Here is a 19,188-nt window from a genome sequence, read left to right as displayed (position 1 = left end):
GACCATGGGAAGACACAGGGAGAACACAGCCATCTACAAGCCAACAAGAGAGGCCTGCAACAGATCCTTCCCTTAAGGCCCTAGAAGAAATCAACCCTGCCAGCACCTTGATCTTGAACTTCTAGCCTCCAGATCTGGGAAGAAATAAATTTCTGTTGTTTAAGCCACCTAGTCTACAGCATTTTGTTATGGCAGCCCAAAGACAACCACTGCACTCACACAGCTTGTGTGTGAGGCACTGAGAGTCCAAGACAAAGTCCCAAAGTCTCTGCAGAGTCTGAGAAGAGAAGCTACCTAGATACTTCACAGATAGCATGAGGAGAACCCAAAGCAAACCAGAGTCCATGAGGAGAATCTTACAGTGAAGAAAACCACAGAAGAATACAAGGTAGAGTTGACAGACATAAAGGAAGGGCAAGATATTGTTTGGATTCCATCACAAGGAGGGGGCAGTGACACACAGAGACAGAGGACATTAGTTAGGTGTCCAGAGTCAGTTAGGTGACCTGGTAGAGAGGGAAAATGAGAAGAGCTCTGAAAACGGTAGAAAGCAAGAATCAAGAGATTATTCAAGGAGTTGGTATGGAAATTACAAAAACTATAGAGGTTTTAGCTTTGAAATCAGTAAATCAGAGCACCTGGGTGGCTCAGTCAGTTAAGCATCTGACTTCGGCTCAGGTCATGATCTTGCAGTTGGTAAGTTCAAGATCTGGCTCACTGCTGTCAGCCTGTCAGCACAGAGCCCACTTCAGATCCTCTGTCTCCGTCTCTCTGCCCCTACTCCACTTGTGCTCTCCCAAAAATAAATATTAAAAAAAAAAAAGACACACGATGAATGAAAAGAACAGACACTTTTAAAAGGATAAATAAAAACTCTAGGTATATGCGTAAATAACACAACAGTGATCAGAGCGATAAATGTCCTGTGGACGTTTGACTGTAGAAGCTACTAGGTAAAACGGTCAAGAAAGACCACACAGAAATAGAGAAAGTAAAGCAAAGAGAACTAAGAAAATAAGGAAAAGTCTATTATTCAACAGAAGTGGAGAGGTTCACGGTCCAGCTTCCTTATAGATCTATGCCTTATATTCATCTGAAAAAATGTTATCCCAGGAGTGCCTGGCAAGCTCAGTAGGTAGAACATTGGACTCTTGATCTCAGGGTCGTGAGTTCAAGCCCCACGGTGGACATGAAGCGTACTCAAAAAAAAAAAAAAAAAAAAAAATGTCTTGAGATGTTATCCTAAATGTATGAGTAATAAGGGAATTTGAAACAAGAACCAGAAATATTATTCATAATACACACAAATTAAATATTCACTGTGCAAACTCCAAGGCAAAAAAAAAAAATTAGTGCTACTTATATCTGATCATAAGCAAAACTAGACCTAATTTCTAAGCAAAACAAAATTACCACATTCAATAAAATATCAAAATTTATCCAAAAGTTACCCCCCTTGATGTACTTTTTAAATTCTACTTATTTTATAAGACATACACGTCATGAAAGAATTTCAAAATAGCATCTATGCTCCAAAAACCAGTGATCAGCAAACCATGACCTCAGCCTGCGTTGCAAATAATTTCGCCTCCACAATGATTCATGTATTTATTGTCCCTTGTTGCTTTCCCACTACGATGGCAGAAAACGAGGCACTGTGAGAGACCATATGGCCCACAAAGCCTAAATTATTTACTATGTGGCCCTTTTTCAGCAAGTTTGCCAACATCCAATTAACGAATTGTTTTCTGACATTAAATTCTTGAAATTTTTTGAAATCAAATGTTGGGAAAACTCAAGTTTTTAGTAACAGTCTTATAATGAAAATGCACTTAGTATTATCTTTCACTCAAGTAAAGCTCATAATAAACAGCAAAAAAAAAAAAATGCAGTAAGTGAAATAACAAAAAGAGATAATAAACAATACTCACAATCTTTCAAGGAGACTTAACCCAGAAAATGAGCCATTCTTCAGCTCAGATATTTTATTGTTACTCAGAATCCTAAAAATGACAGGGAAAAAACAAAAGACAAAAAAACGTAAGTTGTGGAATATACATACACCAATAATATCAAAATAATTTAGTTCCCTATGTTTAAACCTATGAGAAATTCTAGAAAGTCATTTATTACCCAAATAATCTTTGAGATGCCTGAAAAAAACAGGACCTTCTTTCTCTCTGAGAAACTGCCTAAAATAACTTGCGCACACGTCTTGTTGCCTCTTAAATTGTTCCCATCATTTTAAAGTAAAAAGGGAGAGAAGCGAACACAAAATAGCTCTAAAGTTCAATATGAGAAGAACAGCACATACGTTTATATAATTAAACCAATTTATGTAAGTTGAAGGCTTATTTAAAAACTAGCAACTTAATAGAAAAACATGTAACACTCTATAAAATACTGATCTTACAAAGAAATAAAGCAACCTCTAGATATTATTTCAACGTTGAATATTATTTGTAATTTAACGGTATGCAAATGTACTGCGCCTCCGTGTGTGAAAATAAGCTTTCTGCACATCCTCACGTACAGAGGGCACAGGCACCTGTATCACAGTATTCTATATCACGTATCAGGTACAACGTTCATAAAAATACAACCTAAAAACAAGAACTTATTGCAAGAAGTCAGTCAAGCCACCCCCACAGTAGGACTTGCCCAAGAAGGCACTTGTGTGTACACGATCTTGCTTCCTCTCCAGGCATTGTAACTGTGCACCGTTGGCAGCTAAAATACCAATAAATATTTTCCATAAAGTGAAAATGCTAAACCTACTTGATTTGGAGGAATGGGGACATCAAATAATAAAGTGAGAAAACCAAGGTAGAGACGAATTAGTTAGGTTAATGGCCCAAAGTTACACCAGCAAATGCCAGAATCAGATCACAAACCCAGAAAATCTCTACTCTACACCCCACATTCAACACACACCAACGTAGGTCAAGAAAGTCACTCTTGGCCTCATGGACCAGAAAGTTCTCCATCACACACTTCACACACGCACCTCACACACATGCCGCACTTCAGGGACGTTCTTCACAATGGGCACAAAGTTGAGCAGTGGCCCCTCCCTCCTGGAAAGAGCAACATAGCAATTCTGTGTATATACAAATAACACAATGCCTCTGGGTCATACGATTTCAGGCATTCATTTTTATTTTATCTACTTTTATTATTCTAAATGAAGAATATATATATATATATATTTTTTTTTTAGGCAGGCTTTCCCCTGCATGGAGCCCAGCATGGAGACCAATGCAGGGCTTGAAATCATGACCCTGAGATCAAGACCTGAGCTGAGATTAAGAGTTGGACGCTTAACCCACTAAGCCACACAGGTGCCCCTAAAAGAAGAAGCTTTGATTATTTGTCTTAAAACAAACAAAAACAGCCATTTGACATCTGAATTTCTTTTGATGTAAGTGGAATTAAAAAAAAAAAAAAAAAAAGCCCTGTTCATGCAGATTCATATTTCAGAGCCTTTTTTGGGAATGATTATTAGGAGCCTCTCAAGTCAAGGATACCCGTGTTTAAAACTCAGCTCTACTGCTTTCAAGTTACATTGATCTTGGGTAAGTCAGTCCACATCTCACACATAAAACAGGAAGAATAATATCTACTCATAAACACCAGAAGGAAACCAGAAAATGCACGACACACTCAACGAGCATTCATCAAATTTCAGATTCTGTTCCCTGCGTCTAAGTCACACATCCTCCTTCATTTTTTTGTTTCTGGTTGTTGTTTTTTTTTTTAAAGAGAGAGTGCAAGCTGGGGAGACAGGTGGGGGAGAGAAGACAGAAGGAGAGGGAGAGGGAAAGAGGGGGGGGAGAGAGAGAGAGAGAGAGAGAGAGAGAGAGAGAGAGAATCTTAAGCAGGCTCTATGCTCAGCGTGGAGCCCAACGCGGAGCTCGATCCCACGACCCTGGGATCATGACCTGAGCTGAAATCAAGAATCGGACGTTCAACTGACTGCACCCCCCAGGCAGCCCCTTCCACCATCGTTCCAATATTTCTTGCAATCCAAGTGTATTACCATGTAACCTCTTGCTTCTCAAGGCTGTTCCTAAAGCAAAGACAAAGCATCAACCATCGGGACCAAGAAAACATGGTGGTCAAATAAACTGCCATTAAAATACAATACCATTTTCTCCAATCAAAATTCCAAGTGAGGTGGTTGGCTAGAGCAAAAGCAAACTTAGTCTTGCCCACCTTTGGCCACAAAGGTCACTGAAACCAGCTTTCTCAAGCAGCCTGGCGGTGCACCTTGCTCTCCAAAACATCACTCCTAAACATGTCACCAAATCCGACAAGGGGGATATCCATCCAGCGACCTCATGTCAACATTATGTAAGAGGAAGAGTTAAATGATGGCACATCCAAACAAAATTTCATGCATCCATTAAAAAAGAATTCTTTCAAAAGAAACTTGATAAAAAGGAAAATGCTTACACTCAGTTCAGAAGCAAACACCAAAAGTGATATCGCTGACTGAAAAGAATCTATACAGAGATCAAAAAGAAGAAAAAAAAAGACTGGGAAGAAACACATCCTAATGGATCACTACCTTAGTGACGAGGCTTCTATTAGTTTCTCTCTTATTCCCTATAACTGTAGTTTTTTTTGAAACATCTAGCAGACTCCTCTTATTTTTTAAAATATTTTTTTCTCCTGATGATAAACATAAGAATCTTCATAAGCAGGTATAGCTTGAAATTGCGTTAATTTTGCATAGAATTATATCTTAGAAACAAAAACCGAAGGAATACTTGAAGCTTTGAGATTAAAGACTCATGCTTATTTATTTATATTCAAGAAATGTTTACGTAGTGAGAGTTTGCAACTTAGCAGGCACTATAAATAGGCACTAAAAGTAGACCAATGAACAATGGTGCGGAGATCCAGAGCCCGGAGTTCTAACAGAGACCTCACCAGCAATAAATGATTTAGTTCACTTCTCTAGTTAGACTTCAATTTCATCACCTTTAAGACGGAAAAAAATCAGACCAGAGTGAACACCCAGATCCTTTTCTAGCCCCTTTTAAATTTCTGTATCCATGTTTCAATGAGCAAAACTGACGAACTTTACAGTGTCTGAGAATTTATCACCGATAAACCAAAAGTTAAAGAAACAAAGGAAAATGACACAATCTAACAGGTAACAGGCTAACAGGCTAGGTGACATCAGTACCCTGTGTCTGAGTGAAGAATGAAACCCAAATATGGAAGTAGCTTGTGAAAAACATCCAGGGCTCTGGCTGAATTACATTCACTGCAATCCAGTATTGCTTCAGCGAAAGGACTGTCATTTTGCTCAGTCATAAAGGCTTTTAGTACAATAAATGATAGATTTTATTGAGAAGAGTAAAAAGGAAGACATTTTATCACACTTAAAAAGTTATAACTGTAACCTTAAAAATACAGTTTACAACCTCATGTTAATATATTCAGTCTATACATAACTTGATGTGTTTAAGGATTTTGTGTAAGAAAACAGGATCAGTGTGAATAAATTTACTCTGCAGACAGTTTTTATACTCAATTTTGAGACTGGGGACTGTGAAGTTAGCAAAGGCATAATATCATGTATCATTATAAACCTAAAACCCAGTCTAATCAATATTTTTGCTGACATCTCTGAAACTTCAAACTTTCCAGGAGGTAACTAAATAAAAAGTATAAAACTTGACCAAGGTTATAAAGCTTATGTATACCCACTTCTGTTCTATACTAACGATATTATAACACTACCATATCTACAGACAATGCTTAGGAGCGCTATTCTGGGCTCATGCCTCTTGAATTTAAACACTGCAGGAAGCCTTGGATGCCCGTTATCATTGAACACAGTAGCAAGTTAGTTGAATATACCATTTATGCTGAAACATGAGAAAAGGAGTAAGACTTAACGTAGACATGTTTAAAAAAAAAAATCAAAAGTTTATGGAGTAGAAAAAAATAAAAATTAAGTATTACACGTTCTCAGCCACTTGCTATTCCAAGTCCCAGAATGGAATGCTATGCTATTCATAGCACCCGCACCCTGTATGGCAGAAGGCACAGAATAATTTTCCTTCTGAGAAGAACTGAAAATATATTTCAAGAGCTTTAAATATGCAGATCAAACGTCAGGAATCGAATTCTTGAAGTCAACACTGGAGGGAAAAAAAATCAGAAAAACAATCAAATGGAGTTCTTGTAGTGGGTTGAACAGTGGCTCTCCAAAAGATATGTCCACCCAAAACCTAGGAACGTGACCTTAAAAAGAAAAGGATGTTTGCAGATGTAATGAAGTTCAAAGTTTTGAGATGAGATCATCCTTAATTAGTTTGGGTCCTAAATCCAATGATCCAAGTATCCTTAGGAAAGAAAGGGAGGGGTGCCTGGGTGGCTCAGTCGGTTAAGCGTCCAACTTCAGCTCAGGTCATGATGTCACAGCTCATGGTTCAAGCCCCGCGTGGGGCTCTGTCCTGGCAGCTCAGAGCCCAGAGCCTGTTTTGGATTCTGTGTCTCCCTCTCTCTCTGCCTTTCTCCTACTCATGCTCTCTTTCTCTCTCAAAAATAAATAAACATTTAAAAAAAAAAAAGGAAGACTAAGAGAATGTCATAGTTAAAACAAAGGCAGTCTCATAAAGACAAAAAAAGGGGGGGGCAGACAGATTTACAAGTCATAATAATTAAAGATTTTAAAGAACTAAGAAAAGGAGTAAACAGGGCTACATTTTTAAAACGTTGGTACTTTTAAAATCATAAGCAAAGTTAAAAGATATACAATACTTGGGACTACCACCAAAAACAAAGGACTAATTCCTCAAACATATAAAAAGCACATAAAAAAAAAATCCCCAATAGAAAAACTAGCAAAGGCCATAAAAAGACAGTTCAAGGAAAATAAATACAAATGGATCATAATCATATGAAGGGATATACAACCACAATCATGACAGAAATGCAAATTAAAACTAAAACAAGATACCATAATTCACTTAATGAGCAAAAACAAAAATGTGACAACACACTTTATATTCAGAGGGAAACAGCCACTCAAATTTGGTACCAATCAATACAATCACACTATGCAAAAGTTCAAATGCATATACAGTATTTGATCCATTAATTCCACTTCTGGAAATTTACCTTAAAGACATACTTGTAGTTGTGCAATATACATTTCACGTTATATGTTAAATTATGCAATTGCATATTTATAGAACAAAAGTATTCATTGCACTATATTCATAAAACTTAATGACTGGATATTTAGGTTGGTTCCAGTAATACAGGATTGGTTAGTTATGCACAAAATGGGATACCACGCAGAGGAGGGAGAGAGAGAGCTTTTCAGGTATTCATACAGAAAGATCAAAGACATACAGAGGGCCGAAGGTATGCATTTTAAATATGTGTACTAAAATTTTCCAACCCTTGACATTTCTGATTTGCTCAAGCAATACAAACTGGTAATACAAACTGATTCTGCATTAGATTTATTACGTAGAGTAATACTTGTTATTGCTACATCTTTATCAAATACAAGAAAAACAGACAATATGGCTAGGCTAAGCTTCTGAGTCACTAACCTCAATCGGCAGATGTCCTAAAAATTTAGGAGCACCTGCAAAAAGCTAAAATCAGAAATGCTAACTCCTCAAAAGTGAATTTTAGTGCTTTGCTTCATTTATCCCACTAATGAAAACCGGTTACTCCTACGTTCTTCAAAGTTCTAGTCCACAGGGTGGCCAAATCCAACCCACCACCTGTTTGGACAGCCGGGAGGCTCCAAGAATGGATTTTATATATTTTTAATGGTTGAAAGAAAATCAAAAGAATGGTATTTTTGCGACACATGAAAATCCTATGGAACATAAATTTCAATCTTTTCAAAATTTTATCGGAACACAACCAGGCCCATTTGTTCACATGTCGTCTGCGGCAGCTTTCGTGCCAGGACGGCGCAGGTGAGTGGTGTCAGCAGAGACTGTGGCGGCCAGGCAAGCCTAAACTATTTACTATCTGGTCCTTTACAGAAAAAGAGAAAGTCTGTCAACCCCCGTTTTAGCACAGTCTGTCCCAGTTTATCCTTTGGTTTCCCAGCAAATGAAACATCGAGTGCTCGTTTCGAAATTAATTCTTCTCAGCAAGTAAGAATAAGTACTACACTGCAAAACTCATCAATCTGAGTCCCCTTTACATTGAAATCACACCTAAGTCGGCATGCCGGAGGCGCTGTGCACATTTTGTCCGAAGTATCATTAGTCTGTTCGCCAATGTGTCCTCCGAACCCTGCGCACTGGTTCATTCAATTCTGCAGAAAACATTCCGCGCGGTAGGCTTCACAGCTCCGGCGCGTGAAAAAACGTTTTGCACGCAACACTGCCGCATCACCTGGTTTTAATGAGCAGCTCTCATGCCGGGAGACTACCGTTCAGGTATCTGTGCGTTTACCGTGTCTGCCATGACCGGGTGAAACCCGCACAGGGACCTTCTCGAACCTGACCATCACCGCGTCCCCACAGGAAACAGACCAGAACGCCGAACGTGTGAGTGAGACCACTGTGTGGTGAGACTTCGCGAACACCCTACGATATCGGCATTATTTTCTCCAAAGCTAAAATCTGCAAGTTAGGCGACTGGTCCAGGTTCCGATTCAAACCAAGTGGCAGAGTTAACATTACAACAGCTCCTGGTACGCGGCAAGGGACTCTCGTGGCTGTGGAGACGCACTCCTCAGACCATCCTCTAAGAGAGACCCTGCACAGGAGGCCAGTGAGCAGAGAGACTCCAGCTGCCGCTGTGCAGAGGACCTGCCTCAGTTTCTAAGCAGAGGCCGCCACTTTGTAGGCAATGCCAGCCAAGGACAAAGCACAGCGGGGCCGAGAGGGCTCTCCATTCCCGGCCAGCACAGACTCGCCAGTGGGCAATCTCTACACCAGGGCGGGCCCAGACTGCCGTACAACTGCACCGTAGTCTACGCAGTCGCCCTCCCTTTCCCCTCTCCCTTCACAGAGACCACACCTGCATCCCAGTCTGAAGGATCCCCAGGCCCACTTCTGCTTCGTTTCCCTTCATGTACGTATTTCCATCGGTAAAAATCTTCTACTTCTAACCCCGTCTAAGCACTTGGCATGTGCTTCCCAGAGGACCCAACTGGCAAGATGCCCAGAATATCTGTTCAATAAATGAATAAAATAAAAATATGGTTGGGTTTAAGGATCGGCAAAGATCCTTCTTTTTTTTTTTTTTAATTTTTTTTCAACGTTTTTTATTTATTTTTGGGACAGAGAGAAACAGAGCATGAACGGGGGAGGGGCAGAGAGAGAGGGAGACACAGCATCGGAAACAGGCTCCAGGCTCCGAGCCATCAGCCCAGAGCCCGATGCGGGGCTCGAACTCACGGACCGCGAGATCGTGACCTGGCTGAAGTCGGACGCTTAACCGACTGCGCCACCCAGGCTCCCCAAAGATCCTTAAGGAATTCACCCGCACCTACAATGTACCAGCTTCCAGTGTTACAGATGAGGAGTAAAAACCTCAACGCTGCTCTCATTACCTCTTCTCTCTGAGGTTTATGTAATTTAGGGGGCAGAAGGGAATCCAAAATTCTACCAGAATACATCTCGCTTTCTTCTTTTAATATTGCAATAGAAGTGTCCTAAGATACTGTTTTCCACATTTTCACCCTTCTAAAGTTAGGACCATCTTCAAATTGGTATCAAAAGAAATTTCCAGCTGCTAGGAAAAGAAATTAAGAATTTATCAGTAGCTGTCATTGCTGGCATACACACAAACTGGGGTTGAATTTTAAGTCTGGATCCTTAATCGCGGCTTAATGTTTACACATTAAGGTTTCACTATGATACAGCACTGAAAAAAAAGTTGTGCAATAGACGACTGCATATTATACAGCAGTCAGAGTAATTAAAGGCAGCAGAAATGCTAAACCTCTCAGAATTTAACATTTAGGAGAGGTTGGTGGGATTCATTCAGGTGTCATGGAGAACTATCACTCAAGCAGCCGACAGATCTCATAAGCTGCCAGCTCATTTATAAGGGAAGCAGTTAAACTTCCAGAGATACATGATTAAACTAAAATTGGGCAGGGGGAGCTTTTCAAATTAACCAAGTAAAAAGTACAAACAAAAACTGATCTTCATAGACACCCAAATTATATCATCAAGACTAAAGATGAAAAAAAGTCAAAATCACCCATATAAAAAGATCAGTGGGTTATGATATAGGCACCATACTGTCAAATGGTCAGATTTAAAATACATCTATCACACACAGAAAAAGCAACTGATGAAGGGGTAAAATGTTATTAATAGCAAAAGCTCCAGGTCAACCTGAGTCACCTCTTGCCTCTGCATTTGAAAATCATAAGCAAAAGTAACCTCATTCCCCAAAATTGACATGAGGTAACCACTAACCAATTCTTTTACATTTAAGAAAATTCTATTACTATAACCAATCACTGTAAAGAACACTCACTGCCCTCATGCGATATAAGCCACCTTGGAGCCTCATTCCATGTTTCGGTTTGAGTGCTCATGGTTGGCAAACGGCCTTTTGGTGTGTGCACAGTAAAGTTTTACTGATTACTACTTTGGTGATTCACTGGGTTTTTGTTTCTTATCAACTTTTGACACAGGTCATTAGAAGCAGACTTCCGGATTGTTCCCTTGTTCTCTCTGGCCACTGGGTCCTCTGGAGTGGTCATGGTTTCCCTTTTTCTTGCCATGGCCCACTTCATAGTTGTGCTCAGCTCAAACCCCTCACTGTTCTTGGGGCAGCTTGAACTTGTGAGTGGCGGGAGGGCTCAACAGTGGTCTCTTGCCGGCTGCTGACAGAGGCACTAGCGAACCTCGCCTGAACAGTTAAACGTCAGACCCCCATGTCCAAAAAACTGAATTAACAGATTTATATGGTTGGGGAAGACAAAATTTATTTGACCTCTGAATTTAGGAAGTAGGTAACTTGCCAGGAGATTGACAGAGTCAGTGTCTCCTAAGAGACAGGCATGACTTTTGGAGAAGAGGGTAAGGGCCAAAGTTAAGGGCGCTGATAAAGGAACTCTTTGGACGTGACTCCTATCACCAAACCAATTTTATTACTCTGAAGGAGAAAGAGTACCTCTGGTATCTACCAGCACAGTGCAGATTTCTCATTTATTTCAAGTTTCATTTCACCCTGATGAGTTACAGGAATTACTGGGAGTGACTTACCAGATGATTCCTCAGCCCCATCAGTGTTATCTTGAGAATCTGAAGGTGGAGTGTTTCCTCTTCTTGGATAATCAGGTTGTTTGAGGGCAAAGTCCTTTATCCAATGTCCCTTTTGCTTATAGTCTTGACAAGTATCTCCTCAACAGAGGCAGGTGCAAAGTTAGTTCTAAAGTTTGGTCAAGGCCCCTGTAGTTGTTGTAATTGTAGGGCCATGAGTTTATTTGCTGGATAACCCCTTTTTCTGTTCTAATATTCTTTCAAAATGCTCAGCAAGATGTTGGGAGCTCAGAAAGGGGAGTGATCTCCCGTCTTATTTTATGTTTCTTTAATAAATCATTAAGCTCAGGGAGAAGCCCATTAACAAAATGAGCAGACAAGGCAATATTAGCTTCACAGTCCCTGAAACCAAAATGCTGTCTAAATATTTCTTCTAAGCAAATTCGAAAGTCTGCAACTGATTCATCCCTTTTTTGTTTACAAGACTGTATTATGGTCCAATCAATTCTCACAGAAGCCCTGGGTATAGCTTCAACCACTGACTGACCTACTTTTCTCACTTTTTTATGGTTGTTCTTCTTTTGAGACATGCTTGGTGGGGTCCTCAAAGTCTTTTAAAATTTTTCATGTTTATTTTTGAGAGAGAGACAGAGCATGAGTGGGGGAGGAACAGAGAGAGAGGAGGATAGAGAACCCAGAGCAGGCTCCAAGCTGTTAGCTCAGAGCTCGATTCGGGGCTCAAACTCACAGACGGCGAGATCATGACCTGAGCCGAAGTCGGACGCTTAACCAACGGAGCTACCCAGGCACCTCACCTTGACTTACTTTTAATGCACAATCCTAGCCTTATTATTACTGAGCTGTAACATACATATAATAAAATGTACGGAAGTATTCAGTTTGATGCTTTTTGAGTTTTATACACAATATATATTTTTATACAACATACAATATATATTTATATACAATCACCACCCAAACAAGACAGAGAACACTGCCATCCTCTCAGAAAATTCCTTCCTGCCCTCTACCCTGTTGAAATCACTTTCTGACTTCCACCACCATCAATTAAGTTGGTCTTTTGGGAATGCTTATCACAGTTTGTGTCTTCAACCTAATTATTTCAGATTCATCTACACTGCTGTGTAATTTCTCCCTTATTTCTGAGTAGGAGTCTACCATGCAAATACACACACCTCCATTGGTTTACTATCCCTGTTGACCAGTATCTGGGCTTCCAGTTCCTCACTAAGTGATGAAGACTACGTACGTACTTTTTGTGGACATAAGTTTTCTTCTCTTAATTAAATATCTAGGATTGGAATTCCTGAGTCACAGGGTTTAGGGATTAATAAATTCAAAGTGGTCGTAGCCTTTTATAGCCCCACTTAGTTCCAGTTGTTCCACACCCTCTAAGTTTGATAGTGTCATTTTGATTTGGGCCTTTCTAGTAGGTATGATGACGTATCTCTTTTGTAATTTTGTTAGTATAAATGTCGAGCTTCTCTTTATATGCTTATTTGTCATTGATAAATATCCTTTGGTAAAGTGTCCATTTAAATTGCTTGTTCATTTTCTGAGTTTGGAAAAGGTAAACACATAAGTAACCAAATAAAAGGCAACCTAGCGCAAAGGCTTTCCAGCACCCAAAATGCTATTCCATATGTGTGGTGGGTAGGCAAACCAGGAGAGCTACAAGAAAGATGATTTCTAACCCTTGGGAATATTATAGGTGATAACTCATCATCACAGCCCCCGCCTTTTTTTAAACATATTGGGACATTCATCTGTGTTGCACATGTCAGTAGTTTGTTCCTTTTTTCTTGCTGAGTAACAGTCCATGGTAGAGACGGACCACGGTTTATCATTTACCAAGCTGAAGGACATTTGAGAAACTTTCAGATTTCGGTGATAGGACTACAGCTGCTACAAATATCCGAAGACAGGTTTTTGTGTGAACATATTTCTTTTAGTAACTGACTCTCTGGAAGTGTGATCGCTGGTTCGTGCATGTTTAACTTCATAAAAAACTTAGCAAATCATTTTCCCAGAGCAACTGCACCATCCTGCACCCCCACTGGCATTGTGTGAGGGCTGTGGCACAGTCTCCCCACTGGTGGGGCTGTCAGAATTTTATTTTTATTTTTTTAATATCTATTCATTTCTGAGAGAGAGCACGAGCAGGGGAGGGGCAGAGAGAGAGGGAGACACAGAATCCGAAACAGGCTCCAAGCTCTGAGCTGTCAGCACAGAGCCCGATGCGGGGCTCAAATCCACAGGCCACGAGATCATGACCTGAGCCAAAGTCGGACGCTGAGCCACCCAGGAGCACCCAGAATATTTCTGATTTACACCATTCTAGCGCAGTGGTAACTAAATGTGGTTTTAATATACATTTCCTAATGAACAGTGATGTTGATTACTCTTTAATGCCCATCACCTATTTCCCGCCCCCCCCCCCCATCACCACCCATCTCCCCTCTGGTAACCCATCAGTTTGTTCTCTACAGTTATGAGTCTGTTTCTCAGTTTGTCTTTTTCTCTCTCCCCCTTCGCTCATTTGTTTCTTAAATTCCACATATGAGTGAGATCATATAGCTTGACTTTTTAAATTCAGCAAATAAAAATCAAGACAGACACCAGTGGGAGGCATATCATGAAATCTGGAGTATTTGTAAGTAATACAAATTCCAGAGGGTAAAAAAAGGAACAGGTAGTGGGGGCACCTGGCTGGCTCAGTCGGTGTGACGCATGCAACTCGATGCTGGGGTTGTGAGTTTGAGCCCCATGTCAGATATAGAGATTAAAAATAAAACTAGGGGCGCCTGGGTGGCTCAGTCGGTTAAGTGTCCGACTTCAGCTCAGGTCACGATCTCACGGTCCGTGAGTTCGAGCCCCGCGTCGGGCTCTGGGCTGATGGCCCAAAGCCAGGAGCCTGCTTCTGGTTCTGTGTCTCCCTCTCTCTCTGCCCCTCCCCCGTTCATGCTCTGTCTCTCTCTGTCTCAAAAATAAATAAACGTTAAAAAAAAAAAATTTAAAAAAAAATAAACTAAAAAAAAAAATGGAACAGGTATAAAAATGACTACAATTAAGTAAAAGGAAAGATCTCTGCAGAAAGTAGTACAGAGGTTATCAGGGTGCAGGGGAAGGGGGGTTTAGGGAGTTATCATGTAGTGGGTACAGGGTTTACACTGGAAAGGATGAAAATGCTGCAGGTATAGTAACAGTGGTTATAAACACTGCAAATGTCTTTAAAGCCACTGAATTATACTCTTACAAATGGTTAGAGATGTTATGTGTATTTTACCACAATAAAAAAGTAATGTCTAATAAAGATATATATATAAACCCCTCAAAAAGGGCGGGGGGGGGATATCTCCAGTTTGAAGACTTACAAAAAACTAACCACATGCCAGGCAAATCAATTTTAAACACACACACACACACACACACACACACACACACACACACACACCCAGGCGTATTCTAATAAAATTTGTGAATTCCATGATAAAGAAAAAAAAAAAAAAAACCCTGTAAGTTTCCAAACAGACATGAAAATGTGGGTGTTTTTATCATTCAGTTTTAATATCGCTTCCACAGATTTGGCGAGTCCGGGAGGAAGTTCAGGACAGTCTGCCTGCCTTCTTGAAACCGGATGCTGTACAACTTCCAACTTCAATCTCTGGGAGGTGAATAATTATTAAAAGGAGACAGCAAGTCAAAGACATCAACTGCTAACATACTATTACAGGGTCACAATATAATTTATCATCAAACAGACACTTGAGAATAAGACAAGGTGTCATTAATAATTACAGTAAGACAACAGGTGTCATCTTGGGCATATGGTCATGCTTAACTATTCAAATGGTTCGTTAAATAACCTTTCAAGTTTCCACTCATTCTTAATCAAAGACCTGACATTTTTTCAGGACTCTTCCTTCTTATAATTGTTTCAGATTCTTTATTCAGCAGTTTCATAAACAAAAGGGAAATCATCTATTTTTATGCTTTAGCATTAAGCAGGAAGTCTACATGTATTTAAATAGCAGTTGGTTAAGAAAAACTAAACGGTTTTTTATGCCAGTCTAGATATACGTCTAAAATGCCCAAAAATGAAAAACCGTTTATTAAAGAACACTTCATCTTATCTCATGAACACACCAGCTCCGTGAGAAAAGGGAGCCCATTTTTCAAGGTGTCTATACATCATAAAGAACACTGGACATTTAATATTTATGAATACAATAAAAGCAAGTTATTTGGCATTTTAATCAAATAGAGAGCTCTCTCCTGGGACCATACTGAGGTCCTTTCAGAATTCTGAATCTTTGATTTTTAAGTTAAAATTCCTGACAGACCTACTACACATTACTTGAGAATATATTTGAGCACCTAGTCTGTGCTAGGAGGGACACCAAGGATACACAGCTAGATTCATGTATAGAAATAATCCTTGTGGTCTAAATGTAAAGTGCGACGAAAAGGGTGCATGACTGATCCAAACACAATGCAGTTTAAATGTTGCTGAAATGCAGAATGATCAAGCGTTTCTGAACTTTGTGTAAAAAAAACCAAAAAAACAAAAAACTGGGTGGCTCAGTCGGTGAAGTGTCTGACTCTTGGTTTCTGCTCAAGTCACGATCACACAGTTCAACGATTCGAGTCCCACATCGGGCTCTATGCTGACAGCGCAGTGCCTGCTTGGGATTCTCTTCCTCCTCTCTCTGCCCCTCCCCTGCTCTCACTCTCACAAGCTCTCTCTCTCTCTCCCAAAACAAATATTTTTTTTTTTTTTAAAGGGAGTAGAAATTCAAAGGGCAGACAGGAAGGGGAAAATCCTTTCAAACAGAGACAACCCCTCAAAGTTCTGTATTAGTTTTCTACTGCTGCACAACAAATTTTACGAACTGAGTGCTTTAAATCAACACCGGTAAGTTGGCACACAGGTCAGAAGTCCAGGCACAGGGTGGGCGGGTCCTCCGCTCAGGTGGCACTGGGCTGCAGAACACCTGAGCTCCAAGAGCAGCGAGGCCACAGTGAGCGGACGTGGGTGGAGGGAAGGAGGGATTTAAGTCTACACGTCAGCTATGAAGTAGTTCCTACCAAAGTCACACTTGAATCTAAGTAGTGAAAAGTGGTACCTCAAAATTCTAATTTGCATTTCCGACTGAGAATCTGTTTCCTCCCCTTGAAGGTCTGGAAATGCCCCTTGACCATTACAACACACGGGTTATAAACATGAGCTCTAGAGTCAGGCTGTCTGGGCTCACGTCCCAGTTCCATCACTTACTGGCCAGTGACCTCAGGGAAATCAATAAGCCTCCATGCCCCACATCCTCAGACGCAAAAGAGGGATCAGAGTAATGATATCATCAGGGAACTGTATGAATTAATACAACACTCAAATCACACAGGACAGGATCTGGCTCGCTCCACAGACATTGCCTGTTATTGCTGCCCCATATTTCTAATAGATCATGTCTGTTTTCACTAATTTGTAGTTCTTAATATATGGGAACCAGCATTTTCCTCCAATATAATCTCCCAAAGATCCTTAGACTGCTGGTCCAAATGCTAGGAGCCACTCTATTAGAAGATATTTGGAAAGTACATTTTAGAAACTATCACTGAGGAGTGAAATCAGTATTTTTGACAAGGAGAGAGCTTACTACTAAGTACAGAATCTAAATAATTCTTCCAGTAAGAAATCTCCTGAGACCTTTTATAAATGTATGCCAAGCCACTCTTAAAGTAGCTGTTGAGGGGCGCCTGGGTGGCGCAGTCGGTTAAGCGTCCGACTTCAGCCAGGTCATGATCTCGCGGTCCGGGAGTTCGAGCCCCGCGTCAGGCTCTGGGCTGATGGCTCAGAGCCTGGAGCCTGTTTCTGATTCTGTGTCTCCCTCTCTCTCTGCCCCTCCCCCGTTCATGCTCTGTCTCTCTCTGTCCCAAAAATAAATAAACGTTGAAAAAAAAAATTTTTTTTTAAATAAAAAAAAAAAGTAGCTGTTGAAAACGCTCTCAAACAGTAAAGAACATGGATATGCACAAAAAGCCATATGATCCTAAGATTATAAAAAAAAAATGATTAAGAGTCTTGGGCTTCCGGGTCGACTGGCAAACAATGGCATGTGTGCCGTCACCTCCCCATCCCAGGACAGCTCATTAGTGGTCCCCATCCCAGGCCCACGGCAGCCCATGAGTGAGTCCTAGCTCTTTCCTGATACACTTACACGACACTCCTGATGGCTATTCCCAATTCACCAGTGCAGACACTCAAGAAATCGATCTGTCATACTGGCTCCAGTGCAGAAGTAGATCACAGACAACTATGACCTCAAATGTAGTTTTATAACTGGTGGAGGGATCATGACCAGAAGCTGGCCTACCCACTTAGAGAGAAGTTAGGTATTCAGAGTCAGTGAAACAGCATCAGCCAGAACACTGGCATTGAAAGATCTGTATTAAATATGTGGTGGAGCACCTGGGTGGCTCAGTCAATCGAGCGTCTGACTTTAGCTCAGGTCATGATCTTGCAGTTCGTGGGTTCCAGCCCCGCATTGGGCTCTATGCTGACAGCTCAGAGCCTGGAGTCTGCTTTGGGTTCTCTATCTCCCTCTCTCTCTGCCCCTCCCCTGCTTGCACTCTGTCTCTCTCTCTCAAAAATAAACATTAAAAAAAATTTTTAATAAAAAAATATGTGGTAATACAGGCAAAGCCATAAAGGGTAGGAGAGCATGCCAGCAAGAAAATAATTGTATGGCACACAATCTGTAAGATGCATAAAGTCTGGGGGCGCCTGGGTGGCTCAGTCAGTTAAGCGTCAGATTCTTGGTCTCGGCTCAGGTCATGATCTTGCAGTTCATGAGTTTGAGCCCCACATTGGGCTCTGCACTGATAGTGCAGGAGCCTGCTTAGGATTCTGTCTCTCCTTCTCTCTGTCCCTCCCCTGCTTCTGCTTGCACACTCTCTCACTCTCAAAATAAATAAACATTAAAAAAATTTTTTTAAAAGAGGCACTAAGTCTGGAGATAAAAGGAAAAAATACGTGACTGTGTGTATGATGTCATGAAGGGTATCTTCACTATGCTAAAAAGAAAGTCTAGGGGCACCTGGGTGGCTCAGTAAGCTAAGCATCTGACTTCGGCTCAGGTTATGATCTTGGAGTTCGTGGGTTCAAGCCCCACGTCGGGCTCTGTGCTGACAGCTCAGAACATGGAGCCTGCTTCGGATTCTGTGTCTCCCCCACTCGGGCTCTTTCTCTCTCTCTAATATATGAAAGAAAGGGAAAGGGAAGGAAAGGAAGAAAAAAAGAAAGAAAGAAAGAAAAGAGAAAAGAAAAGAAAGTAAGATGAGGTTTCCAAACATTATGGACACCCTGTCAATTCCTTTGAGACTCAAAAATTCAGACAAGCAAGCTGGCCGATTCATTGAGCTGGGAAGTTAAAAATCTATATTCCTGTAACAGAGGAAGGAATAGGGTTACACAAAGAGACAACCGGAGTTCGGATACTAACAAAGTCTACCAAGATGTTAAAGATGGGAACTAAGAGTCAAGAAAGAAATCCAATTAACAGAAAGGGAGTGCACGGTCCCAAGGCTGGCAGTAGCCCTAGGGAGAGGGCAGGTCTCAGCAGGTGAGGGGCAACTAGCCCCAGGAGTGGTAAGAAAACGCCCAGGTGGGGCACCTGAGTGGCTCAGTCGGTTGAGCGTCTGACTTAGGTTCAGGTCACGATCTCGCAGTTCATGAGTTCGAGCCCCATGTCGAGCTCTGTGCTGACAGCTCAGAGCCTGGAGCCTGCTTCGAAATCTGTGTCTCCCTCTCTCTCTGTCTCTCAAAAATGAATAAACATGAAAGAAAGAAAGAAAGAAAGAAAGAAAGAAAGAGAGAGAGAGAGAGAGAGAGAGAGAGAGAGAGAAAGAAAGAAAGAAAGAAAGAAAGAAAGAAAGAAAGAAAGAAAGA

At 40.9% G+C, this 19,188-nt stretch overlaps 1 protein-coding gene across 1 annotated transcript in view; it reads right to left on the bottom strand.

Moving 5' to 3' along the window:
- ADGRA3 (adhesion G protein-coupled receptor A3) overlaps positions 1–19,188 on the bottom strand; it is a gene marked incomplete at its 5' end in the record, with an annotated part of 135,875 nt that overhangs the window by 97,265 nt on the left and 19,422 nt on the right. Inside the window, one exon of the mRNA XM_040493661.1 lies at positions 1,932–2,003. Coding sequence (XP_040349595.1) covers positions 1,932–2,003 — 72 coding nt within the window. The remainder of the gene's footprint in view (positions 1–1,931; positions 2,004–19,188) is intronic.

Source organism: Herpailurus yagouaroundi, unplaced genomic scaffold (genome assembly GCF_014898765.1).
Source record: "Herpailurus yagouaroundi ecotype Mexico unplaced genomic scaffold, PumYag 28, whole genome shotgun sequence".
Lineage (NCBI taxonomy): Eukaryota > Metazoa > Chordata > Mammalia > Carnivora > Felidae > Herpailurus > Herpailurus yagouaroundi.
The sequence above is the reverse complement of the archived record's forward strand: the minus strand, read 5'-3'. Positions and strand labels throughout refer to the sequence as shown.